Source organism: Globicephala melas, chromosome 13 (genome assembly GCF_963455315.2).
Source record: "Globicephala melas chromosome 13, mGloMel1.2, whole genome shotgun sequence".
NCBI classification, from domain to species: domain Eukaryota; kingdom Metazoa; phylum Chordata; class Mammalia; order Artiodactyla; family Delphinidae; genus Globicephala; species Globicephala melas.
In genome coordinates, this window is record NC_083326.1 from 67671955 (window position 1) to 67699760 (window position 27806).

Sequence of the window (27806 nt, forward strand, 5' to 3'; positions counted from 1 at the left end):
GGGGAGTTGGGGACATGCTCCAAGTAGATGTGCGGTGGCTGCAGAACAGAGGCCGAGAAGGATGACGGTTTATAAACATTTGGAATTTTATTTTTAAAAAAAAACATCACAACCATGAACATTGTTTGTTACAGTTAGAGAGGCCCTCTTGGTTCTCCACAATGATACTGAGCATGCTCACAAGGGATTCCCATTGTTTAGTCTTTTAGTTAAACAACCATCTTTAAAAGAAGGAAAAAAAAACTCGGCACACTACCATTTAACTTGTTTTAATGTTTCTTCACAAATGGTGAAAAATACTAAAGTACAGACAGGAATAATCATAATGTTGTGGCCAACATTATAAATATGGAATTATAAATTTAAAACATTTTCTGGTTTAAAAAATAAATCTGGTAGTCAATGCAGCTCTGCGGGGTCTCTGCGTCTAGTAGGGCCGGTCTCTGCGTTCCTGACGGTGCTCACCTCTGCAGGGCAAAAAGGAAAAAGGGGCAATGTGTTAAAAATGGGGAGAGGAAAGGAAGCCCTTCCACAGCCCTGAGCTGAGCTGCTTGCCTCATTCCCACAGAACAGGTGAGACCTGCCGCCCAATGGGCCCTGTGCTCCACAGCTGTTTCTACCACCACATACTTATCCATTTTTCCAGGTCCTCCACGCCCGCCTCTTCTTCCTCCCATCTGTTCCATCAAAGGTCCAGGGGGTCCCCCAGGGCCACCTCGTCTTCCTCCACCAAAGCCACCACGGTCCATGCCCCGGGTGCCACGGAAGCCACCTCTGTCTCCACCACGGCCACCTCTGAACATTCCACCAGGACCACCTCGATCCATGAGGCCACCTCTTCCTCCCCGCATGCCACCAGGGCCACCTCTGCCACGGTCACCGCCTAAGGTAAGGGAAAGTACAGGAGAGGACAGAGAGAATGGGTGAACGCAGAGGTCCCCTCAGGATCTGCTGGGGTCACAGTTTAGAACTGATGGAACTACAGGTGACCCTTGAACAACAGCAACAGGTTTGAGGTGCATGGGTCCACTTTATACATCGATTTTTTCCCACTAATATAAACTACAGTACTAATCTGAGGTTGGTAGAATCTGAGGATGTGGAGGGAGGGCTGAAAGTGGATTTTTTTTTTTTTGCTGTACACAGGCCTCTCACTGCTGTCGCCTCTCCCACTGCGGAGCACAGGCTCCGGACGCGCAGGCTCAGCGGCCAGGGCTCACGGGCCCAGCTACACGGGCCCAGCTACTCGGCGGCATGTGGGATCTTCCCGGACTGGGGCACGAACCGTGTCCCCTGCATCACCAGGCGGACTCTCAACCACTGTACCACCAGGGGAGCCCCTAAGTGGATTTTTTTTGACTGCACAGAGGCCCAGCGCCCCAACCCCCGCACTGTTCAAGGGTCAACCGTGTAACTTAAAGAGCCCCAGTGTCCAGGGCTGAACTTGCTGAAATCACCAACCTGGTCTGGGCAACACAAGAGGTTAGTGCCAATTGAGGGTACCTACCCGGGGGTGGGAAAGGTGGTGGGAGGAAGCCTTCAGGCTTTGGGGCCTTACACTGGTTGCACTCTGTTCTCCACGCAAAGTTCTGGTTTCCACACCCCCTGCATAAAGTTACATCACAACAGTATCACTTAAGTGAACAAGTAAAGGCACCACCTGAGCAGAAACCACCATAATCACTGAGTCCACAGAAAACGGCTTTTGAGCCTCAGGCAGCAACACACATAGCACCAGAGTTTGATCCAGCAAAGTCAAACCATGTGGGCCTGAGTCCAGTGGACTCTGACCGTCTCCCTAAGGCTCCAAGCCAGTAAAGGACCGAGTACCACCACCGCCCCCAGCAGAGCCATCATGGTCATCATTACGCTCCTGCGGATGAAAAGAATCCAGCAGGCCTCCCCAGAATGGGAATGGGGCAAGATGTAGGGAGACTGCACTAGTAGGCTATCAGTGTGCCCCGAGAAGTACATACGGATTGGGGCACTGCCAGTCTCCAGCTCGGTGCTGGACGTTTCCTCCTCCAGATGGGTTCCCTCGGGAACCGCGGGGCCCTCTTGGTGGGAAGCCTCCTCTGTCTCCTCCACGGCCTCCCATGCGACCCATGGGTCCTCCAGGACCTCCCGGGCCTCCTGGACCTGCAATGAGCATAAACCACCTCTTTGCAGCACCAGATTTGCTACAGGCATACATCTCATGAAGGGAAACAGAAATAGAGATCACAGCTCTCGCTGCCCCGTCACCTGGCCCATACTTTCCCACAGGCCCAAGGGCTAGTCACTGCAGTTAGCTCCACAACAACTTGAGGAGGGCAGATGAAGAGGGCTAAACCCCAGGCAGTGTGGTTCCCAATAGTCATCGATCTAGATACCTTTTCAGTATTGCTAACGGGCTTGCCTTCACTCTAGAAACCAAGTTCCTCAAAGACAAGTGTACTAAAAAACTTCCAAAGCAACACAGAAAGAGCCCAGAGACAGCATCCAGTAAATACCTCCTCGGAGCGGCGGTGGCATCCCTCTACCCTCACGGGGGGGCATTCCTCCCCGCATGCTGTTCATTGGAGGCTTCTTCCGAGCAAGAGAAACTTTAAGTTTGCTCCCTTGAAAATCTTTCCCTGAAACAAGGTAACAGAACACCAATTACTCCCAACCTTCCAACTCTTAGTCCCCTTGAGGGACCAGGCAAGGTTAGATGACTCCTTTCACCAACCCCGCCCCCTATATCAAACCAACCATTCCTGCTTCATCAAGTGTGCCCACCCATGATGTTCCCTAAGATTTTTAGGCAAGGCCAGAAAAGCCTTTAAAAGAAACAAACAGAAAAACAAAAAAATAGGAGAGGCAGAACTTTCTGACACTTTTGTGCGAAGTGAAATTCCAGGATCAATGTCAAAGCCACATATATATGTAAACGCAAATGTATACGGCTGAGGTGTCTGTGGGACTTTCTGCACCTCTGACATCCTTAGAGAAGAATTACAACTTTAGCATGAGGCTTTGAACAACAATGACTGAAAGTAAGGGATCTCTTAACCCATGGTCAGCGCCCGGGCCCTCACGTGGCTGAGGGGAGCACGTGACAAGCACTTCCCAGCAGCCATCCAGTGCTCCTCCAGGAGCAGACAGAGGGTCTTCTTGCTCCTCTGGCTCTTGAGGTCCTCCTTCCTGCCATGTCCTATAGCCACACAGAGGGAGAACCTATCTGTCCCCGGTCCCTAGAACCACTTTAAGAGAACAACATTTAACAGCCAGAATTAATACATCAGAGCAAGACCCTTTCTTTACCCACAAGTTGACACAGGCAACACTTGCTACCAGACCTTCTGTGTGCCCCAGAGGAGGCAGAGCTAAGAAGGCTAGGAGTACACCCTTGTTGACCTAGGGTTCCTACCATCAAACCACTCGACAGCAGTTTTGGCAGTTGGCGGGTCTTCATAGGATACAGTAGCATCGCCTTTGGGCTTTCCTGTTTCCTTGTCCAAATAGATATGGATCATGGGTTGTCCAGTCCTCTTGTTTATCTAGGCGTAAAATAGCATAATGAAGCTGTGACCAGAATATAGTTTTCAGGGGAAAATCCATGTGAAATTCTTCTTTTTCTTTTCCATCCAAGTTCTCTACTGTCAAAAAGCAGTCAATTTTCCAGACACACATTCAGAAGGATGTTATAGTTTATCTGAGTGGTGGAATTATGGGTGACTTATTTCCTAAATAGCTACCACAAATCTGTACTTAGAAGACTTTCCCTTAGATGTGTTTTATCATAAAACCAAAATAGGTTTTATCATAAAACCAAAGTTCCAAATTGTGTAAATGAACTTTTCAGGTCCCATTCCTCCCCAGCCACCTTTTCCTTCCTGTGTCCCTGCACCTGCCCCAACACCCTGTAGGTCACACTAACAGGCACCCAGTGAGCAGCCACCTCTTAGGACTCAGGCAGGCTTTGATGCCATCATATAAGACACATCTCACATAAAGTAAAAATTACTATCATTAAGTACAACATACAGGGCTGTGAGTGCTCTAAAAGGATCTTGGTTATCTCAAGTTCAACACAGCCAGTTTTTCGAGACAGAACAGATGGCTAGTTTTTCAGCTCAACACCAGATGCAAGTGGCTTGACTTCAAGAGCCACACTGCACAAGAATATGGCTTTATGTGTTTTTTGCATATGATCAAACTCTTATCTGCATTTATAGATAAATTACGATATATATGTTATATATAATATATATATATATATGTATGCTGATACGTATGTTTTTATAAAGGACATACACATAAACACTGAAAGGAAATGTGGCGAAATAGTGGTATGAATGATGGGGTATGTCAGTTTAAAATCTGTAATTTTACAAAACTTTGATAGTAAACACTGCTTTCTTAACTACGCATAAACCCCACATACCCAAATAAACATATTCACAAGTAGAGAGAAATCTCCTTATATGATTTAAGATTTACCAAAATCGCTGGATAGAAAATGCCATTCAAAATATACCATTAACTAAAAAATAAATCTAAATCTAAAAAGATCTGCAAAACTTTTAAGGAGATTGGCTTTACCAAAGACCTAATAAATGGAGAAATACAATGTTAATGGGTCAAATTCTTATAGATTCAGTGACTTCCCCGCAGTGGTTAAGAATCCGCCTGCCAATGCAGGGGACACGGGTTCGGGATCCCTGCTCTGAGAAGATCCCACATGCCATGGAGCAACTAACCCCGTGTGCCACAACTACTGAGCCCTCACATGCAGCAACGAAGACCCGATGCAGCCAAAATAAATAAAATTCTTACAGGTTCAGTAAACATCCAATAGGTTTTTGTGGGTTTTTTGCCGCTCTGCACAGCATATGGGATCTCAGTTCCCTGACTAGGGATCAAACGAGTGCCCCCGGCAGTGGAAGTGTGGAGTCCTAACCACTGGACCGCCAGGGAATTCCTCCAATTGGGGTTTTTTAAGGAACTTCATAAACTGGTTCTAAAATGTATATATATATAAAATGTATAGAGCAAGGAGTAAACATTTCTGAAGAAAAAGGATAAAACAGAAGAATTTGCCTTACTAGGTATCAATATCGAGCATAGAGTAATTAGCAGTGCTACTAGCATAGGATCATGCAAATTAACCAAGTATACAAAACAGCCAAGAAACAGCTTCAGGTAGAGGTGTACTTTCTATGTGAAAGCATTATACACCACCAGGGAGAAGATGGCTCTTTCAAAAGATGTTGCGGAATAAAAGCTCTTGCAAATGGAAAAAAATAAAGACACAAACCAGTAAGGTAATGACCTCTAAGTTCAACCACAGTAAAATTAAGAACTTCTACTCATCAAAAAAAAAAAATGAATAAGTGGGCCACAGGGAATTCCCTGGCGGTCCAGTGCTTAGGACTCTGCTCTTTCACTGCTGAGGGCACAGGTTCAATCCCTGGTCGGGGAACTAGTATCCCGCAAGCTGTGTGGCACGGCCAAAAAAAAGAAAAAAGTGAGCCACAAACTGGGAGACCTGTATTTGCAACAAAGGACAAACAACCCAAGTTAAAAAAAAGGCAATTCCCGGTGAGGCTGTGGCAGGTGTGCAGTCAGAGTGCCAGTGGGAGTCTAAGCTGGTCAGCCAGACAGTTATTTTGAGGTTAAACACTGTACACATCTTAAGAACCAGCAGTTCTACACCTGGACATAATGGGGTCTCATTATCCGTGGATTCAAATTTGCAAATCTGCCTACTCATCAGTATTTTGCCTACCAAAATCAACACTTGGGGCACTTTTTGTGGTTACTTGCAGACGTGCACAGAGCGTGAAACACATGTTGCCAGATGCACATGTTCCCAGCTGAGAAGGAACAAGATGATGCTCTCCCCCTCTCATTCTAACTCTCTCTAGAAGACCAGAGGACAGAGACTGGGAGGATGGGGCAGTGTTCTGTAAGAAGTTCTGGCTCTGGGACTAGATAGATGAATATGAATACCAACTTGGGCAAGTCACATTTCTGAATCTTTTTTTCTTTGTAAAATGAAGTGAGTAGATCTATCAGGATGAATTTTTTTAGAATTTATGATTATAATATATGTGAGATGTGTGTATTTGTACATACTTCCCCCGGGGACAGTGGCTCAGCATAATGATTTTAACTACCATGAATAACAAGAATCAAGTATATACACAATAGAGAAACTAGCACACCAGGAGACAGGTACAAGGACATTCACTGGAGCATGGCTTATAAACTAAAAAGTTAGAAACAGCCTGTTAAGAGAATTTATGAATAACTTGTGATGTATTTATGAATGAAATACAGATGCCCAGACTTGTGGAATTTTGACCTAGGGACCCCCCACCTTCTCAAAATCCCAGTTTCTCTTAGTTTTCCTCATCTAATTAATAACCCCACCACCATTACACCAGCTCAGACCAAACCATTCTAGCCACACTAGCTTCTTTGAGCTTACCAGGCAAGCTCCTGCCTCACTATTCCCTCCACTATTCTGAAATTATTTCCCTGCTCCTAGTGGCTCTGTTCCTCATTTTATCCCTGTTCTATCTTGCTGTATTTATTTTCCTCCCTAACAATCACGATCACTGAACATAGTACAACTATATTCCTTTTTACAATATGTTCCCCACTATACGTAAACTCCAAGGGTTCTTATCTGTTTGTTCCCAGTATACTGCCTTACAATAGTGTTTAATAAATACTCTTCAAAAACTATGTAAAACAAAATATTACTGAGGACACATCTATAAAGTAAAGAAAGGGAATGATAAATTTCAGGATGGGAGTTGAGAGAAGGGGTAAAACTGGGAAGACATATACCAGGTACTTCAAAGGTACTCATATAAAGCCGTACTTCCTATGCTGGGGATATGGATACGTAAGTGTTATTTTTAAAACTATGTCATATTCTATATTTCACAATAAGTAATGTTCGTGTTAAGTATTCTTACAATTAACATGATAATTATAAAAATGACCCTGAGTTATCAAGTATGCTTAAATCATGTTTAGCATTTCTTTTCTATAAAAAATTTTTGTTTTTTGCTTTTTGTATTTTAAGGAGCAAACCACAATATGGACAGTCCAGAAGGAAGTGGTTGCAAGATCTGCCAGATCACATGGTCACGCTTTTACTTACCTTGACAACTCCACACTGCTTAAAGAAGTCTGCCAGATCATCTAGAGTCACACTGTCACTTAATCCTTGCACATAAATTGCACTGTTGTCACAGTCTTCATCTGGATCTACAGGTGGGCCTTCCAGAGAAAAGTAGACAAAGGGAGTTATTGTCATGTATCCATTAGGGCTTATTAACCAATGGTCACTACTGCCCACTGGTGCTAAGAGAACTACCAACCTTACTAATAAGAATGACATGGAACTCTTGGTTTATTTTTCATAAAGGAAGCCCCAAACTGCTCTTGACAGCAAGAGTAATCCCATTGATTTACCAGGCTGTTGAACCCCAACACGCACTTGCTTCTGTGCTATTCATTTATAAAGCACAATATAAAAATCAGGAATTTGGAGTTACCTAAATCAAGATCTGGTCCTTCGTCCATGGGTCCTGCCAACCAGGAAAGATCATATAAAATACTGTTAGTGCACGTCTTGCAAGCTACAAACCTTACAAACACACATAGCTATCTACTACACCACCATTTGATGGGGCTTCATTAAATTCAAAATGACCCGCACTGCTAAAATGGAGCAGTGCCCCTTTAACATCTGTGAAAGGTTTGCTAGGGTTTGCTTTTTCTTTGGTTTGCTTTTAAACCATTAACCAAATACACTCTCAATGCTTATGTGCCAAATTAGTGTTAAATTTAAGTCAAATTTTTTCCTCCAAATAAACCAAACTTTAAAACTGTATTCTCCCCCATATTACAGAAGCAGTTGCTCAATACTTCAAGTTACCCTTTGTTTTGTAACCATAGGTTAACCTTATTACCCCTAAGACAATGCCGGCAGTACCCATTAGTCTCTTTTGTACAGATCATTTTTAAACCGCTTATGAAACTAATATAAAATTATAGTTTTCTAAATACTGACTGTATTTTTTTTAAACACTATCCATGGTAATACTCAAAAACTTACCACCAGGCTTATTGAAGCCACCTCGCTCTCCAGCGCTGCTGGGGGGATAAACGAAGAAATGAAGGCCTTTCCCTTTAAAAGCCAGTACCGCTCTGAGCCTTGTGGGGGCTCGTGGGGAAGAAGGGCACTGGCTAAACACATCTCCAAACAATGCATCTCTCTCATCTTGTCACTATGCCTTTCTTCAGGGCAGCTCGCTCAAATTTCCTTTATATACAACCTTGCTCGTCTGATTGTACACACCACTGTGGTTGGTTCCTTTCATTTCGGGGGGCTGGTATTAATAGTGCAATACTTGGCAAATTGGGGGAAAAATACATCCCAAACACCCACCCCGTCGTCAGCTGAAAAACAGGGAGAGCTTGGTGTGGAGAGAAGTAGCAAGCTGGGGTAACTGAATCTTTTCATGTTCATAAAGGTGCACCCTCAACCTCTCCCAGGGGAGAGCCAAGTGAGGCCCTGGGCTTCCTAACAAGTCACAGTATAATAAAGCAGGAGACACCAAAGTAAAGGCCTACAACACACACCAGAGGACGCATCCAGCCGATCTTCAGCATAAAGCCATACATTTCAGGGCACTAATGGGTTTAACAATAGCTGTGAAAGGAGAATTTACAACAAATACCAAGGCTCCACGGAATGGGGGTGCAACTTTATAGACATATCAGTTGAAAACAATGACAATGGCAGTATAAAATCACCGCCTTACGTATTTTAAAGGGAGAAGAAATATGAATTGGGCCTGTTTCTTTTTTAAAAAATTAAATAAAGGCAGCTCCTCAGTGGGAGGCCCTGAGCTTTTTCTAACCAGTATTGCACCTTTAATACCTGAATATACAATTTCAAGCTGTTGCATGCAGCTTTGTTTCCTTTTTAAAAGTACACACCATAAAATGTTCTCTCTCTTTAAACACAAAAGTTTACACTTTAATGTTACACAATTCTAGAGTATTATACCTCCTCTGGTTCATTACCAAACAACAAGTATGCAGTTACCAAAGTTACAGAAGGATTCCATTTATACAATGAATACATTTTGTTAAAAATATTCTATGTATATTTGTCCTCTCCATATGGACACCGTGTCTAGTCCCACTTTTCATTATGCTGCCGGCTGAGTACTGAGTACGGGTACTTTTTAAGTATTGAAGTGTATACAAGGCTCTCACTTTGTAACCTGTAGCATATAAATGCGACAAAGCATGTTAAAAAGTTTCCACGTTTAACAGCCAATGAAAATATCAAAATACTGAGGCAATGAAAAGGGCATGTTAACAACATTGAGTGCCTTACCTGCAGAAGACACTGAAAACCATCACCACACCACAATAAAAAAGAGGGGAGAGGGGAAAGCCCTTGTCCTGTCCCCAAAGGATCCAACCGACTGCTTCACAGTCTGTTGAAAAACCTATGAGGAAAGCCATGATGTTTTCTATGGCTTCAGGAGAGACTTCTCACCCAGAAAGAGGGAACCCCTCTACTAGCAAAGTCTAGCAAAATTAGTAGAATTATTACTTCTGGAGAATTAAAATGAATAAACTTGAAATTGGTTTTGCAATCAAAAAATACTAGGATTCTAGGTGATTGGAAACGTGATGATAGTGATTTCAAGTGTCTACATCTATTTAAAACATCCATAAAGAAGGTGAAACCTTTATAATGGAATGACATTCTTCAAATCAGAATATTAATTTTACTTTATACCAAATTATTCGGAAGTTTTTGCTCTTGTAAAATGACTTTCTTCCAATAAAGATTTCACTGAAGACGTTTTAAGTTATGCAGAATATGCAAAACAGTATTTTAAACCAGTATTATTCAATAGTAAACAGATTGCTAATGTAAAAAATAAAGACCAACTTTTTAATCTTGAAGTACATTTCTAAAGAAATTCTGTTCAGTTTTTCCTTGAACCTACAGTGGCACCAAATCCAATTTATACCTACATTAACATTCTGCATAACTTTTTTACTATTTATATAGGGACAGAACACACACAGAACTAAGCCTTCTGGATTATGTTAACCAACATTATACCTCACCTTCATCAAAGTATAGACACCAGAAAGGGGAGAGGGTATGGGAGAAGGGAGGGGAAGGGTAGGCACAGGTAGCAGGGTTATGTTACTGATCTAAACAAAGTTTTCTAAACCAGATTGTGCCACCAATTAAAATGGTCAAACCGATTTAGACTTCTCAAAATCTCCAATGGGAAGAGTGATCCCATAATTATATACATTACTCTTCAAAAAGCTATTGGACTTCTTGTGTACCAGGTGCACCTCAGGCCATAGTTCAAGGGTTATGGAACCAAGATCTTCACCGTTATGTTCAACAGTTCCGAGTACAAACAGAAGTTGGGGACAAACATCGTGGAAGACAGCTGCATTCCTTTTTTGCAGTATATATACCAGGTATTTCAAGACAACCATTCAGAAGCAATTAGTTAAATACCTAGGGTTGTTTTAAGAGTTGTGTGTGTTCCATCCCAAGTCTATTACCCACAGAGGCTTTGGACCTCTGGAAACCATGAAGGGAACTGAAAGCTCTAATTTCAAAACCATTCTTTGTTCTCCCCATCCCAACCAAGTAGATTGGCACTGAAAAAAGCAAACTGCCTCTAGATATGCCACAGAGATGACATTTCCATGTTTTGGAAGATGGCTTGGGCTCATCAGATTATCCATGGAAATGCAGAAATAAATTTCTTATGTCTTTCAGTCCCTTCTTTCCATTGAAAATCCTATGGATGAAACAAAATTAGGTAAAAGGAGAAAAGGTTTGCTCTTACCCCATTCCACCGCGTCCTCCTCCCCGCCCACCTCTGCTCATGCCTCCACGATCAAATCCCCCTCTTCCCCTGCCCCGGTTATCAGGGCCACTCATGCTCCGGTTCTCTCCTGGTCCGGAAAATCCTCCAGACTCCTGCCCATAAACACCCATGCTACTGGGGTGGTCCTGTCGGAATGAACCTGAGGAAAGAGTCACATCTGTAAGCCGTGGACCAGCATTTACACCACTGCCTGTTGTACTTTCTCCTGGAATCATAGAATTCTCAATTGCAAGGCACAAACCAAGGTACCATCTTCTTTACACCTGATTAAGCACCCCTGATCTTTTTAAAGTTCAACAAGAACAACTGGCTCATTAAGGCTGAAGTAACCTCATATAGTTCATCTAGAATAAACCACTCCCAAACAAAAAAAGGACTCTGGTCAACAGTTTACAGGGTTCTGTATCCTAAGATGTCTTTAAAAAGTTGCTTCTTTAAACCACACTCAAGAAACAAAAATGGAGCCATGTTTCTTGGGGGTTGCTAAGGGGTAGTCTCCATCAAGTAGCACTACTCATCTCATTGTCATAATGAGACATACTCAGGATGGAATTTAGTTAAAAGACAACAACAATCCAGGTAAGAGATTAAACTGTGAAGACGGTTTCTTGAGTTTTTGGTTGCTTTTCCACATAAAACTGTAAGCATTCTGTGAAACTTTTTTTGGTTTGTTTTATGAATGTAAATAAAAACAAAACATAGCATTTTGTTAACTATCAAAATTGCAGTAGTCTTCAATAGCTACCTGCTCACTCTCTCTTAATAAGCTGGGGTGGGCAGGCCATAAGAAATGCTGGCTTCACTCACTGCATATAACCTCCCCAAAGAGAGCAGGGCTGGCAGTCTACAACATTTTCTCTGGTCAGTTACAAACTCTCTTTTCTTGTAAGGCATACTAATAACAATTAAATTGGAGAAAAGCCAGGATATGATACCTTCAAGATGCATCCTGGAGTTCAAAAGTACACAATAGTAAAGAGCATTTCCCCATTTCAGAAACTCCAAACATAACCATTCTTATTTGGTTTTCTCTCTTAGCAACTCACTCTGCTGCCCGTAGCTGCTGCTCTGTTGGCTATATTGACTTGGAGCCTGGCTGTAGGATCCAGTTTGGGGGGGGTAACTAGTGGGCGGCTGCTGCCCATAGCTGCTTTGTTGACCATAGCTACTCTGTTGTCCATAGCTGCTCGGCTGCCCATAGGTGTTCTGCTGGGAGTAACTGCTCTGATCATAACTAGTCGGCTGTGTAGAAGAATAGCTGAAAGTAAAAAAAAAAAAAACACAACAAAGAGCTTGTTAGGAAGGAGAGACTTGTTATTTTTTCTAGTCCCCTAAACATGAGACATAAATAGTACATGACATAGAAATCCTTAAAAATGCAGTTACTTTCTACATATTAACATACAATGAATTTAAAATAAGCAAATATTTTTGTATTCAGAATAAAACTTTGAATGGAAGGGAGGGGATATTATTAAAAACAACCCATTTATAAAATGTATAACCCTAGAGCCTCTCCTTTACCCCCAGCCTCATGAAAACAATAGTTATTCTCAACCAAATTCAAGGCAAATTGGGGAGTTTAGGTGCTTCCTGTATTAAGGGGAGAATATGCAGATGTGCTGCCAGGGAAGGTTGCCCCAGCAAAAAAGGCACTGAGAAAAATGAGGCAGTTAAGTGCGGTATTCAGTCCTAAGGCTGCCTCCAATAATTCCCTTGAGTGATGACAATTTTTCTGAAGCTAAAAGGCCACTTGGTGTGTGTTTGGCCACTTTTCTCTTGAGGATAAGTCGAAGTTTCAAACTGCTTTGGTATGTATACAGTTTCAAACTTTCAGACATGCCTGATCATCTACGAAATCCAGGCATTAATAAAGAAAAGATGGACAAGGAAACGTCACTATCAAGGCATTATATGAAAGATGACTATTACATTGATATTCATCTTCACACATGTCAACTACAGGTCAGGGAAACTAAACAAAGATACATTCTTACACAGAAATAAAGCTTGAAAGAACTGGTATTAAACTCTGGATGAACCATAATGCAAAACCAAAAAGACAACACATTTTACAATTTTAATTCTAAGAACAACAATTTTAAGTATCACCACCTCCCTCACCACAGCTGTAAGGATTCAAAGGCCTCTCTTCACACCAAGTGCACCTATTCCACTAGCCAGATTAAGTGCTCTCAGCATGACAGCTGTGGGTGGGCCCTGTGGAAGAACTGCTAGAGCCCTGCCCACTGCTGCTCCAAGCTGAACAGAGACACTTACCAGTCAGCTGTATTGGCTCATAAACCTGCTCATGTCTGCTGTACTTTAATGTATAAACCAATGAAATGAGTACAAAAAGGGGAACTGTTAATTCTACCAAAACTAAGTTAACACTTTAGGACACAATTCAGACAATTCATTTGAAAACTTGCATCAAATTAAATGTGAGAACTTGCAGTTCTTCCTCTACTTTAAAGAAACCAAAACTGGACATTGTAGCTTCTGGTGTGGTTAATGTAAGACAAAATACAGAACAAGTAAACTCTTAGTCAAAAGGAAGGGCCTTGGCCTAACCATTAAAAGGCTGGTGCATGGACTTCCCTGGTGGCCCAGTGGTTAGGAGTCCGCCTGCCAATGCAGGGGGCACAGGTTTGATCCCTGGTCTGGGAAGATCCCACATGCCGTGGAGCAACTAAGTCCGTGCTCCACAACTACTGAGCCTGCGCTCTAGAGCCCACGAGCCACAACTACCGAAGCCTGCATGCCTTGAGCCCGTGCTCAGCAGCAATAGAAGCCACCTCAATGAGAAGTCCGCGCACCGCAGCTAAGAGTTGCCCTCATTTGCTGCAACCAGAGAAAGCCCGCACAAAGCGACGACCCAATGCGGCCAAAAATAAATAACTAAATAAATTTATTAAAAAAAAAAGCCTGCTGCATAAATGGACCTTCAAATATAAAATGATTAAGGTGAACTTTCTTTTTTTCGAAAAAATAATGCCCTGCACTTTACCCAGCTCAAATGCATCGGAGAATGTGGCTTCTGTGGTTCTGTTTACCTGCTTTCATTGTTTCTCAACTGAATAAACTAAAAGAAAAAAATTCAAAGAAAAAACCTAGAGTGATAAAAACGTATTTAGAGAGAAGAGTTTTTGACTGTCAGGCACTGCTATCAGAACTTAGGACTGAGGTTTTAATGTACAATATGTGGTCAGGCTTATCACTGAGAGAGTCAGATAACATAGCCCACCTGAGGAAGCAGAAGCAAGCTGGTCAGCCTGAAAAAAATCTGTTTTGTTATTCTACTAGCTCACTGGACGCAAGAACAAGAATGAGAAGACTGACCTGGTAGGAGGATAGGATGGTGGTGCTGTGACTGGCTGCATGGGGTAGCTCCCAGGTACCTGGGGATAACTGTAGTTACTCTGTCCATATCCTAGGCTGGGCTGGTTGTAACCCCCTGTGCTAGATTGAGGTTGACTAGTCTCAGCGGGTTTGTTACCATCCTGCGGTCTAAAAGGAGAAATAAAAAAGTGAGACTTCTTTTTTCTCAACCACAAAATTCTTGGGTAAGAACTCTACAATCTATGAGCAATAAGCAATGTTAGTATTGAGCTTGGAAATATATACAATTGCAAAGCGAACTACATCAAAACCCAATGTCGGTCCAACTGTTTCTGCTGGAAGACAACACTAAAGATGGGGGAGACTTAATCTCATCCACAGAAGAGACATCAACATGCTCCATTCATTCCATATCAGCAGCTACAAAAGGCAGTTACGGGCTTCCCTGGTGGCGCAGTGGTTGAGAGTCCGCCTGCCGATGCAGGGTACACGGGTTCGTGCCCCGGTCCGGGAAGATCCCACATGCCGCGGAGCGGCTGGGCCCATGAGCCATGGCCACTGAGCCTGCGTGTCCGGAGCCTGTGCTCCGCAATGGGAGAGGCCACAACAGTGAGAGGCCCGCGCACCGCAAAAAAAAAAAAAAAAAAAAAAAAAAAGGCAGTTACAATACTTTGTGCTGCCCATTTAAGAGATGTGGGAGGGGACGTGGTTTGTTCGGTAAGAAAATGCCTTTTCTCAAAAAGGACCATTAAAGACAAACAAGAAACTTTAACAATAATGCAAATTCTGGGTCAGACTAACATTTACAAAAGTCCATGGCATTTATAAGTTTGGACAATCTGTGGGTTTATGTCTCTTTTTATGTTTCTCATCTATTAAGAACAGACCTGAAAAAAACATTTCCTAACTTGAACTGCCATAAATTAATCTAACCCTGCCTCAGTCTCCATAATGGAAATACCAGAGTAGGGCAGGGACACACATAGGGATGGAGACAGACAAACACACACACTCCTCTCACGCTCAGGTGAACTGGAAAATATCCTTGTTAAATGACGAAAACCAATCTTAATCCCAAGGAAAAAAAAAAGGTTTCTATTATCCCTTTACGTTAACAGTTTATAACAGGGTTGTAGCAAAGTGAGCACATGCTATTTTAAGCAAAGCCCAAGAATCAGCAGGCAGACCAGGGAGGATGTGGAAGCACTGGTTTCTCCAAAGAGCTGAAACGGGTCACAAGCCCCCTCTTTCTAGGGGAAAAGGGAGTAGCTATCACTGATCACAAGACAGCTGTTATAAAGTGTTAACGATCGAAAAATTAAAAGGAATCAAAAAGGATGATTTATTCAAAGACCAATTAGTATATACCCCCGCCCCCCAGCTATGGCTTGGATATACTGTTGCAATGGAGCATCAAATGGGACTTCAAACATCTGAGAACACTCTAGGTCAACTGAATTGGGACCCTACAGGAATCAGCTTAACACTAACCACTGCACAGGCTGTCTAGAAGAGGTAAATTACCAAGTAGCTCTGATTACTCACTGTGCATTTTAGAAGTAATCTCATGAGTGTTTGCCAGAGCTAATTTCTTACCTCTACAGCAGACAAAAAGTCTAGGTTACAAGTTGATCTCTTGTTTACTCCCTAAAAAGTCTTCTTTCAAACCAGAATTCAATGTTCCTTCAAGACTGTATGCAGAAGCCACCTAAGTGCATTGCCTAAAGCAAAGACCTGAAATCTTCTGTTAAGTAATAATTAATACTGTTTACTTGCTAATCAGTCACGGAGTATGAACTCTGCTCAAATATTCACCCTATAGCAGGACACCCAGTTAAGAATTTATACTTGCCTGGGATAGTTAGATTACCAACCCAATACATAATACAGAGAAAATCATGTCACCGACGTTTGACTTCTGGATATGGATATACCCTTTACTGACAACTGGATCGTGTGACTATTTCTTGAACCACATGATTCTACCCCCATCCCAACTGTGAACTAGTGTTCTTCCCAAAGAGAAAGGTGTTACCCATTTACAGGGTCAATAAAACCAAAGGTAAAAGCATCAAAGTACAATTCTATCAGTTGTTCTGTTGTGAGGAAACCACACTCAATTTTCTTCTGGGTTTAGCAAAGTAAATAACCAGCTTCCTCCTACCGAAAAGTCCACTCTTCTGAAACTAGACAACCCACTCAGTGACATTCCTCATTTTGGCCCCTGGATGGCACCATTTCTCTACTAAATGAAGAGTACTGTTTGTGGTGTGACTGTAGCGGGTGAAGAACAATTAATTAACACCTAAGTATGTGAGTAAGCATTACAAAGGAACCAAGTCATACATTCTCTAAGTGAGGCTTGCTCTCTTTTCTGAAAGCCTGAGGATGCTGTGTTAGGAGTAGGTGAGGGGGCCTTACCTTGCAGGTGCGGTGGCTGCTGGCTGCTGCCCATAGGCTGGATAAGCAGGCTGAGTGCCGTATGCAGACTGAGCTGCATAGGAGGCCTGGGTGGTAGTGACTGTAGCAGTGGTGGTATCATAAGCACCAGTGCCGTACCCCTGGACAGGCTGACTGTATGCCTGGGGGGCAGTTGGAGTAGAATATCCTGGAATAAAGGAGAGCTACGTTAGATTTCTGGCTCCTCAGAGACCTGCCTAGACACTCATTAACAGGACAATCTGTAAACCACCTACTTTCAACCATCATGATATTTAGCTCCTTTAAATATTTCCCCTTCAGTAAAAATAGCAACAAACCAATATTTAAAGCCTAAGTTCTCTGAAAATACTCAGTTTTCAGCAAAGCACTGTCTCTTTTGCTCTAAACCACACCTAAAAGAAAGGAGAGAGAGTAGGCCACAGAAAGTGCTGGTATAGAAAAAAGGGCTCCCTTTGCCCCCACCTCGAAAGCATTCAATAGGGGACAAGTCTGCTTTCACTAATTCTATAATCCAACAGGAATAAAATGTCACAGAAAGGGAGGTAAAAGGCAAATGACACAACATCTTTAAGTAGCTATAGAATAATGATCCAGGTACAAGTTTTAGCATTAAAACCTATCATTTGGAACTATCTGCTTTCAACCCCAAGCATCATGGGCAGTTCATGTTTAAGGAAACTGGAAATTGCAGAGAACATGTGTTTAATTTTCAGTGAGATGTTAACAATTGATTAAACACTCTAAGAACTGCTAATTTTGTTTCCGGTAACAAACAACTAAGAAAATGCTTGTTACCGGCACTAAGATTTGAAATGGCACATTAGTAATAAAGACATACTACAAATTATATTTGCTTATGTACATGACCAACAAAGGCTTTCCCTATTTAACTTTTCTGATAAATTATTTTAAATTAAAGTTAACATTCCCAAAATAAACAATGAAAAGGTAAATGTTTTTCACATAATAAAACCATTTGAGATTCTAAGCCGGTCATCAAATTACCCACCCCATTTCTTATTTACCCACCGCAAGCAAATGAGTCTTTTTCCTGCTCAGCAATACTGGAGATGGACTCTGCAGCCCCCTTGCTATTTCCCTAACCAAATGTTACAGACCTGCTGTCACAGGTGTGCAGAGACCAAGCTAGGCTCTTTCCCTAGTTCCTGCCTCTGCCAAACCAGGCAGGATCCATGCCTTTTTCTTTTTTTGCCATACTGCTCGGCTTGCAAGATCTTAGTTCCCTGACCAGGGACTGAACCCAGTCCCTGGAGTCCTAACCACTGGACTGCCAGGGAATTTCTGGGATCCATGCCCTTTCATCTGGAACTTGGGCTTGGAATGTGACAACTCCCACCCCTGGACCTGCAGCTCCTAACTTGCGTCCCTTTTCTACAAGAAGTATTATAACCTTTCCTGGTGCTTGGCTTCCCTCCCTCCTACTCCTCCCTCACGGTCAACGAGCACAAGTAAGCCATGCAATAAAAAGTTGGGTCTAGCTGTCAGCATTTATGTCCATCAAAGAAAAACCCAAATCTCACTAAAGTAAAAATGTTTTAGTACTTAAACTTCAGTTAGAATAAAGTGTCCTCACTATACACACAAAAATAAATACAAATACCAACTTAGCCAAATACCAACAAATAGCCAAAAACAAATACCAACTTCTCTTTGTACAATCTAAAGTGTCATCTTTTGTAGCACAGAGTATACTACTTTCTTCTCCATCCCAAACATTTTAGGGAAATTCTGAAATTAATTATACACATATTTCCTTCTCAAACAGGGAGCCCCAAGCACTGGAAGTTTTTCAAGTTGGCATATTATTCATCTGAACTGTTTATTTAACTTAAAAGTTCTTTGCAGAATCCTAATGTCAACCACATAAAGCACTCATTTATTTAACTGGAATCTAATTCCACCTACCCTATTACTCCTACACAGATTTTTTTTCCCCTACATGACAGGCCATCTATAAGATTTACAAGAAGAGGACTTCCCTGGTGGCGCAGTGCTTAAGAATCCGCCTGCCAATGCAGGGGACACGGGTTCGAGCCCTGGTCCAGGAAGATCCTACATGCTGCAGAGCAACGAAGCCATGCACCACAACTATTGAGCCTGTGCTCTAGAGCCCGCGAGCCACAACTACTGAAGCCCGTGCTCCGCAACAAAAGAAGCCACCGCAATGAGAAGCCCACGCACCGGAACGAAGAGTAGCCCCCGCCTGCGGCAACTAGAGAAAGCCTGCAGGCAGCAACAAAGACCCAATGCAGCCAAAAATAAATAAATACAGTTAAAAAAAAAAGATTTATAAGAAGAACAATTAAAAAACAACAACAAAAAAAAGTGACAAGGGCAGTAACTCGTGTCATAGAAGTATCCAGCAACAGAGCCTTGCAGTGCTAAAGATTACACAGACACTGGTTAATTAATCATCTTTTTCAAAAATTAATAATCTTTTAATTGTAGTACCCGCACAAGCAGCCAATCAAAATGAGCAAAAATTAACAGAGCAAAATGATTTAATGACAATAAAAAAGACCAATAGCAAAAAGACAACATATCTACTATGTGTTGATAAATTTAAGGAAAAGGGTAGTAAGAAACATCACACAAACCAACCAGAATTTTTGTTCAACTTCAACGGTAAAAACTAAAGTCTAAGATTTCTATTCCAATTAAGAGTTGAGATTTATATAGCTCCCTCTCATGAATCTTAATTTTAAAATATTCTATAAGTGTCTTTTTATATATTTCTTTCAATAATTATCCAATGACTCTTTTAAAAATAAATTTATTTATTAGTTTTGGCCGTGTTGGGTCTTCGTTGCTGTGTGCGGGCTTTCTCTAGTTGCAGGGAGCAGGGGCTGCTCTTTGTTGTGGTGTGCGGACTTCTCATTGTGGTGGCTTCTCTTGTTGCAGAGCACGGGCTCTAGAGCGCGCGGGCTTTAGATGCAGCGCGTGGGCTCAGTAGTTGTGACTCATGGGCTCTAGAGCGCAGGCTCAGTAGTTGCAGCGCATGGGCTTCATTGCTCCACGGCATGAGGGATGTTCCCGGACCAGGGCTCGAACCCATGTCCTCTGCATTGGCAGGCAGATTCTTAACCACTGCGCCACCAGGGAAGCCCTATCCAATGACTTTTATGTGTAAACACAGTAAGAGGTAAGGAAAAAAGCATTAAGTGTTCCTGAACCTACTTACTACTGTCAGGGTCCTGCTTGGTTTGGTTCAGCCTCAATCTGCTCACTAGGTTTAATTTTAGTTCCTACACTCCAAGAGCTGATGGAAGAATTTGGGGAGATATGAAGGGTCTTCCATAAACTACAAAGTGAAAACATGGCTCCACAGAATCTAGAAGACTACTGTATTTCCTATAAATGACTTTATCATGTTCTTATAAAATGATCCAAAGGCTCCAAAGGCTAGATCTAAGCTGTATTACTTCAGATGATACTATTTTTAAAATTAGTTAAGGTCAAAAAGATACAAAACATCTAGCTATAATAAATTAGTCATGGGGATGTAATGTGCAGCATGATGACTACAGTTAGCAATACTGTATTGTATATTTGAAAGTTGCTAAGACAGATGATCCTAAAAGTTCTCATCAAAAGGATGTGTGGTAATTCATGTTAACTAGACTTACTGTGGTGATTTCACAACATACACAAATATTGAATCATGTTGTACACCTGAAACTAATGTTATATGTCAATTACATCTCATTAAAAACATAATAGCTTGAAAATGTAAAGTTCATCTCACAATTTCAAAATTCTGTGCTAAAAATACAAACTGCAGAGTCTCAGTTCCAGCTCTTCCTACAGTTGCCAACACCCACAGAAAGTTTAAACATTTCCCATCCTATTCAATGATATGCATTAATGAGATAGATTAGGAAATACTTCCCATCAAATCCAGGACATTGTCACGAAGTGAGATAAATTACAGGTGGGTTTCTCCCTACTAATGACTCTGATAGACCATATATAACTTGGGATTAAAGATAGTTTGAAAAATCAAAGTTTTTACATCTTAAAGGTAGGGATCCTGAAATGTCACACAGCACCAAACATAAAAAAGTTATTGTAAAATTTTCACAGGCTCCATTTCAACCCCAGTATTAGGATACAATTTATTCTAATTCTTAAAATAATTTTTTTTTTTGCTCCCTGGAATGCTGTTACATATATATTTAAGACATACTATGGATTAAAATAATTCATTAACATTTAAACAGACAATAAAATGTGTCTGGACCGGAAGCCAACCAACAGACAAACATAATACATGCAAGGTGGCAATCTGTTCCTCTGAATAAATCTAATCATGCAATCTATCCTTCAGGGAATAGGGGGAAATCAGCTGGGGAGTAGTCACCTGAAATACCTTTGAGAAGGTGAACAACTATTATTAAGGCTTGACACAAAATAATGTAAAATAAAAAAGCGAAACCTTTCCCAAAATCACATAAAGAAAAGGGACATGAATCTGCGAATGGCACCTGAAGCAGTTTTCCATTAGCACCTTATTGTGTGTGATGTTAGAAAGTTTGAGGGTTAAACAAATGAAAACACCTAAAGGGTTAACATTACAGGGTTAGACAAGATGGAAAGCAATTCCCATGCAAGAATGAGCAGGATAGTCAAACCTGTACTGGTCCCTTCTACTGTGGAAAGCACAAAACAAAAAGTAGAGGGCACACTATCAGATGAAGCAAACAGATGTGAAAATCAGTTTGATTTTTAAGCAGCTCAGTTTAAGAAGGCTCATTCTTTCCCAGTATTAGCATTAGCACAATCTCTTATATACTCTCTATTTTGTCGTGAGATTACTCAATACACTGTATAAAATAGCTAGCATGAAAAGTTCTTTTTTCCCTTGGAATTTATCCCACCCACATTCTATTAGAGATCCCTCAAGGAGAATATAATGAAAAGGAAAAAAACAAAACAAAAACCCCCAGCTCCTCCTAAGAATAAAGGATTCCCAAACACCAAGGTATCAACCAGAATATACACCCAAGAGCACAAGTAACAAGCTTCTTAGCAAACACCCTAGCTAATGTAACCCCAAAGTCTCTCTAGAGTCTTACCAGTGGGAGGCTGTCCATAAGAAGTTGCATAGGCGGTCTGCCCATAGGTTGCAGTGGTCTGAGCCTGGGTATAGCTGACATCAGTGGGCTGTCCATAGGTTCCGTAACTTTGTTGCCCATATGCCTGCTCAAAGAAAATGGATTTAAGAACTTCATATATGAATCTTGCATTTTAGCAATAAAATGGACTGACTTCTAAGTTCCTAAATTGGAAAACCAAAGTCAAAAATATGCTTTCTAATAAAAAGGTTAAAAAAAAACCAGACAAGTGATCGCAGTATCATGAATGCTTGTTTCTCCTTATCTAATCCACTCATATTTTCATAAACTACAAAAAAGTTCCTGAGATAATCAGGCAAAACCACAGTTTAACGATACAGGAGATTAACAAGATGCCCTCAAATGATTAACAATGAGGGAACAGGTGTATAATTGCCAGCACTTAGTGTAGCAGTTTTAGCAAACGGAAACAAATGCTAGGAAGATAAAATGAACAACGAAAATGAAAATGGGACTAAAATCTGTCAGACAATCTTGAAAACTATATTTTCAGCTTGAGACAAAATTTTTAAAATTATCATACCACTTCAAAGAAAATGAACAAGAACGCTGCATGTCTTCTTAAGACAGCAAGACTGCTGTCTTCTGAACCTGGACATCAGTAATACTTAAAACCTGGCAAGGAATGAACTGTTTTTTCAGGTATTAGCAAGATCACATTCTAGATGTGAATGACCAGTTATGTAAGATCAGCCAGAGACATCACATTCTGCCTGTCCTATAATGTTTCCATGGCAGAGCTACTGTATCCATTTTATGCCACAGACCATTTCAGAACTTGAGATGATATTGAGAACACTAGGTGGCTAATTTCTAGTATCTGTTAGCCTAGACTTTAGAATAGACTCACGTACTAGAAAGAGCTCAAAAGCCCTATAGTTAGGCACCCATAAGAGTTAACCCATCACTTAATGTGTGACCAGTGGCGAATGGTGTAATATCTATGCACTGCAATTTTTCATCTGCAAAATGTCATAATATCACCTTCCTCTGCAGAACTGCTGTATGATTAAGTTAAATAAATTTAAACACAAAATATGTAGAAGGAACAAGCATGGAGCAAAACACCGAACTTGAGAAACCATACTAGGGAGGAAAGGAGAGCTAGCAACTCCCAGTTTGAGGATGGTTTCATTACAATGGCACTCCCACTGTGAAAGTTTAAACACCTGTGTATTTTATGATTACAAGCACATTATACTCTTCTACTACCTAATTTCTGAAAAAGATTTGTGCTAGCTATTGTTTCAATGGCTGATGGAAATATTTAACTTGGGGATGCAGCCACAAATAATTATCTTAAAGATTACCTGGGTGGTCTGTGCATATCCTTGAGTGGGCTGGGCGGTGTAAGCACTGTAGCTGTAAGAGAAATTAAATGCAAGAACTGAATATAGAAATCCAGATTCCATTACTAAATCCTCTACAATTAAAGGAGGCTCTGTACTCTAAAAAACAACGAATCACACCCAAGGTACTGCTGTAAAAGTTCGACTTACCCCTGCTGGGCTGCAGCTTGGCTGTAGGTACTGTAATCTAGAGAAAACAAGGAGAGAAAATAGTGTGAAGCCAACGTTTACAAGGAGAAAGGAAAAAAGGGGGGAAGGAATTCAGGTGGCAGGAAGATGAATTTTAAAAACTGTATTGAGGGACTTCCCTGGTGGCACAGTGGTTAAGAATCCGCCTGCCAATGCAGGGGACACGGGTTCGAGCCCTGGTCTGGGAAGATCCCACATGCCGTGGAGCAACTAAGCCCGTGCGCCACAATTACTGAGGCCCGTGTGCCTAGAGCCTGTGCTCCACAACAAGAGAAGCCCCCGCTCACCATAACTAGAGAAAGCCCACACACAGCAATGAAGACCCAACACAGCCAAAAATAAATAAATAAAATAAATATATTAAAAAAAAAACACGGTATTGAGAGGACTTACAGGACAACACAGGTCCAAATGAGTACCTCTTATCTTTCAACACCAAACTAAAAAAATCTGAGCCAGTTAAACAGAAAATTTTAACAAAGTGCCAGCTAATGAGGTCAAGATCATCTGATTTGGCAAAGATACTTTGCATGTTCCCATGACTACAAACTTCCCTTAACCGTAGGCTGTCATTTCAAATATATGATCATCATCCTAAAACTAACAGGAGAACAAGATAAACTCAAGAGGATCGGAAGTTTTACCTTCATATAAAAAGGAGGCATGCAACAATACAACAATGTTTAACACCAGAATGGTTATACCAGTAGCTACATCTCCTCAAAAACTAGTTAAAAAAAAAAATCACTCCCTCACTTTAGCAAGTTAGACCAACCATAATTCCCTAGGAGGACTGTGAAATGAAATGGCAGAAAACAAGAGGACAATCATCTCAATCCAGTGTTTTAAAGGGTTTGCTGTCTATATGAGGGCTACATCTGTAGAATAATTAAAAAACTAGACACATTGTAAGTACAAGTGAAGCAGTCAAGGCAGAATCATGATAACTGGCAGAGAAGAAAGCATTTAATCTTTGGGGGAATAACTTGGTTTTAGGTAACTTCATCTTTTTAAACTCAAGTGATTTCAACTTAAAAAAAACAAAACAACTTATCTTCCCCTCTCCTCTCTAAGTAAAGCTTCCTACAACTTTCCTTTTCATAAGAAATTTACAACACGCACAAAAAAGGACTAAAAATGAAAACAAAAAAACCCCTCTGGTCCACTGAGGCGTCTGCAAGTAGTGAAAACAGAGAACAAAATGGTTAAGAGGTTTTCATGGCACTACTGAATCAAACATATATTTTTAAAGAAGTTAAAGTAATTATTTTTAAAAAATCCTGCCCAATTCTTTTTTTTTTCTGTCCAATTCTTTGCTCTCCACAAGAACTATGTATCTTATTCTATAAGGCAACACTGTCATTAAGGCAGACCAAAGGGTCCTTTCTTCTCCAATCAGAAAATAGTCCCTCACCTGAAAGTAACAGTTGACAGCTCTTTGTGGAGGGGTTTCTAACCCCACTCCATTCAAAGCCTGCTTCACAGTTCACCTGGCTTGCCCCCAGAGCATTTTGCTGAATCCATCTCTTTAACTTAGCTCATTTTTCATCTCTCTACACTTCACTTGACCACTTTCCTTCCTCTGTACACCCTTAACTCAGAACCCTGAATCATCAACATTATCAAATCAACGGCCAAAGGCTATGTATAATGAACAAATTGATTTGTTCAAGACAATCTTAGCTCTGTATGTGACATATAAAAAACTAAATGCAAATCACTTCTTCCATGTTGTAGTTACAGAATAAACATACCAATGAAGCATCAAAAATCAAATACTTCAAACTACCTTCTGCAGAGGCTTCTGTATGAGAAATGATTCTAAATAGCTGACATGTAAGCTCAATGTCTGCAAGAGGACTGCTACACAAGAACAGTTATGTAAAACATCAAAGTGGCGAAGCTGACATGAACAAGGAATGATCTCAGATCCATGGGAAACCAGCTGATTTAGCCCCATATTGGTGGGCTACAGGAAGTGGCAAATGTGCTTCATGAGAACTTACGTTATCTACCTACAGCATACAAACATTATATGGCCTCAAAAATCTACAGTTACACATTTGTCAGATTTTTTAGCAGTTATTTTGTTTTGTTTTGTTTTTTTAACTACCAAATCTGCAGCTGAAGACTACACTAAAAATACAGGACAGGTTGAGGAGAGAAGGGGCTGTGACTGGGGTGGGGGTGGGGGACCTCCAGAGTGCTGACAATGTTCTATTTCTTGCTCTGAATGGTGGTCACTTGGGAGTTCGCGTTGTAATTCTTCGATAAAGTGGACATATACTCTAGGTACTTTTCTATATATGCTACACATGAGGAGGAAAAACAACTAACATTACCGAAGGTGGTGGCTTTTAGATACTTTAAGGCAGTCACGATCAAGAAACTGCAGAGATTTAGAGCTTCAGACTAACATCATGAGTTCAAGTCACTATGGGACAACTTTGTGGGAGCCAAAATACTTTGCTGTAAGGTCAGAAGCTAAAGGCTGAAAAAGCTCTTAAAAGGTCTAGCCTAACCCCTTCATTTGGACTGAAAGGAAACCAAAGTCCAGATAAGTTAGTGACCCCCCCCCCCAGCAAAGGGCCCCCAGCCAGGCCTACTACTGTGTGTCTTCATAATCCATAATTGTAATTCTAATATAGTATGTGGTGGTTACCAGTAAAAAGAGCTTGAGCAAAGTAGAACGAAAAAGGGGCAAGTCCAGCCACACACAAATTTGAACACTCATATTTACTCCCCAAACGTTAACAGGGAAGGGAGAGTAGCACTCCTCCTTACAAAATCCTAACACTGCAGGGAAGAGGAAGGTGGAAAGGGCTTTGAGGAAACCATTTCCCACCAAGATGTGTGTAAGACTGTGGTTATTTCAGAGTTCTTCCTTCTAGGGGCACTCTGTACCCTGGCACTAACAGCCAGCATCTACCTGCTTGTTTACTGACTACATAGTTGCAGAGAGTTCTTAAACTGTCATTCCGTTGCTGGATTCTGGACCCTTTTCAAATTAAAACTCTGAAGGACCCAGAGCTTTTCCCATCTTCCATCTTCTCCAACTGCTTCTTAAGGCCTAGAGTCAGGCTGCCTAAGAACACCCCCGGAGGCAAAAATGCCCCACTCAACCAATAACCACAAGTTAGTGCAGGAACAGGCTGCAAACCGCAGGTCACGTTTAGGCTACTCTCTTACACACTCCGGGCGTCAAGGACCACCCCAGACATCATATTCCAGCTCCCACCCCGGGCTTTCAAAGTCCAGTTCGCGCCTCCTTCCGCTCTCTTCTATCAGTCCACGAAATAAACAAGCCTCTCGGCTTAACCTAAGCGAATAAACGTGCGAAACGATTACTTAAGTATAATTCAAACGCCGACTGGGGCCTTTTGTTTCCCCTAAGTCAAAGAGGCCAGAAATTTCTTTCGGTGGGGATTTCTGGCCACACGATCCGGGTTGGCCTTATACAAAAAATCTCCCTCGGCGTTTGCTGAAAAATGGCTCTGGGAATTGCCTTTTGGGGCGGTAAGGAGAATTAATAACGGTAAAAACCGAATCCCGAAGAGGCAGCCGATTGGGGGGCTGTAAAGAAGCGGGGGGGCACTCCGTCTAAACCCCAGTTCGGGCAGAAGTTCGGCTTGGGAGTTGGATCCCGCCTTAGACGCAGCTCTGCGGCCCCGGATGCCCCAGCCGACCCGGCTTTAAGAATGACGGGGCTCCCGCTCATAGGTCGGCGCCCCTCGGCTCACAAATCCGCGAAACCTTTTTTGTTTATTTGCTTTTTTCCCTCATCTTCTCGGTGAGGCAGAGGAAGCGCTCGGGCTTGGGCTACCGCCCTGGAAATGGGGTTGGGGTGGGGAGAATCAGAGGGTCAGCGGGCCTGCGGCTTCTCGAGCCGCCGCCGGCCCCCCCCCACCTCCGGTTTCGGGGTGCCGGGCCCGAAGCCTAGCCGAACCCTCCCCCCACCCCCACGCGGGGGCCCAGAGGCCACAGGCCCCGCCCACGTGGCGGGCTGCCCAGGGCGCGGGGCCCGACGGCCATCACACAATGGAGACCAAAGCAGGCCCCGCGCGTACCCGCCGCCTCGAGCCCCCCGCGCGCGGGGGGCGCCGGAAGGTTCCAGAACCGGCCTGCCCAGTTGGGGGAGGGGAGGGAGCGGAGGGAGACGCCGGCCCTCGAGCTTCTCGAGCCGCGACGGGTACCTCACGCCCTTCTTGGCAGGTCCACTCAGTCATCCCGGCCACCCCGAGAAACAAGCGGCCCCCAATTTGGGCATCCCGGCCGTCGCCGGAGCGACCGCAGTTCCACCACACTCACCCGTGGACGCCATTTTCTCTCTCCTTCCTTCTCGTTCTCTCAACGTCCGTCTCCCTCTCGCTTTCCCTCTAGGCGCCGCACTGCGC

The 27806-nt window shown here is 42.3% G+C and overlaps 1 protein-coding gene across 4 annotated transcripts; it reads right to left on the reverse strand.

Annotated features, from left to right (window-relative positions):
• Window positions 1-62: 62 nt before the first annotated feature.
• On the reverse strand, window positions 63-27778 carry EWSR1 (EWS RNA binding protein 1). 4 transcript variants are annotated; one of them, XM_060311129.2, is made up of 18 exons: window positions 27721-27778; window positions 23374-23410; window positions 23185-23236; window positions 21815-21938; window positions 21371-21385; window positions 16698-16884; window positions 14277-14444; window positions 11981-12192; window positions 10893-11073; window positions 8102-8136; window positions 7539-7571; window positions 7142-7260; window positions 3392-3521; window positions 2493-2615; window positions 1977-2139; window positions 1508-1605; window positions 631-883; window positions 63-467 (listed from the first exon to the last, which is right to left on the reverse strand). In XM_060311129.2, the coding sequence occupies exons 1-18, from the start codon at window positions 27731-27733 to the stop codon at window positions 428-430; spliced, it is 1983 nt and encodes a 660-aa protein (XP_060167112.1). In that variant the 5' UTR covers window positions 27734-27778; the 3' UTR covers window positions 63-427. The 4 variants fall into 4 exon arrangements, with proteins under 4 accessions (XP_060167112.1, XP_060167110.1, XP_060167113.1 ...); XM_060311127.2 differs by having other exon boundaries at window positions 21371-21388; window positions 27721-27777; XM_060311130.1 differs by having other exon boundaries at window positions 21371-21388; window positions 23185-23230; window positions 27721-27748.
• Window positions 27779-27806: the final 28 nt, after the last annotated feature.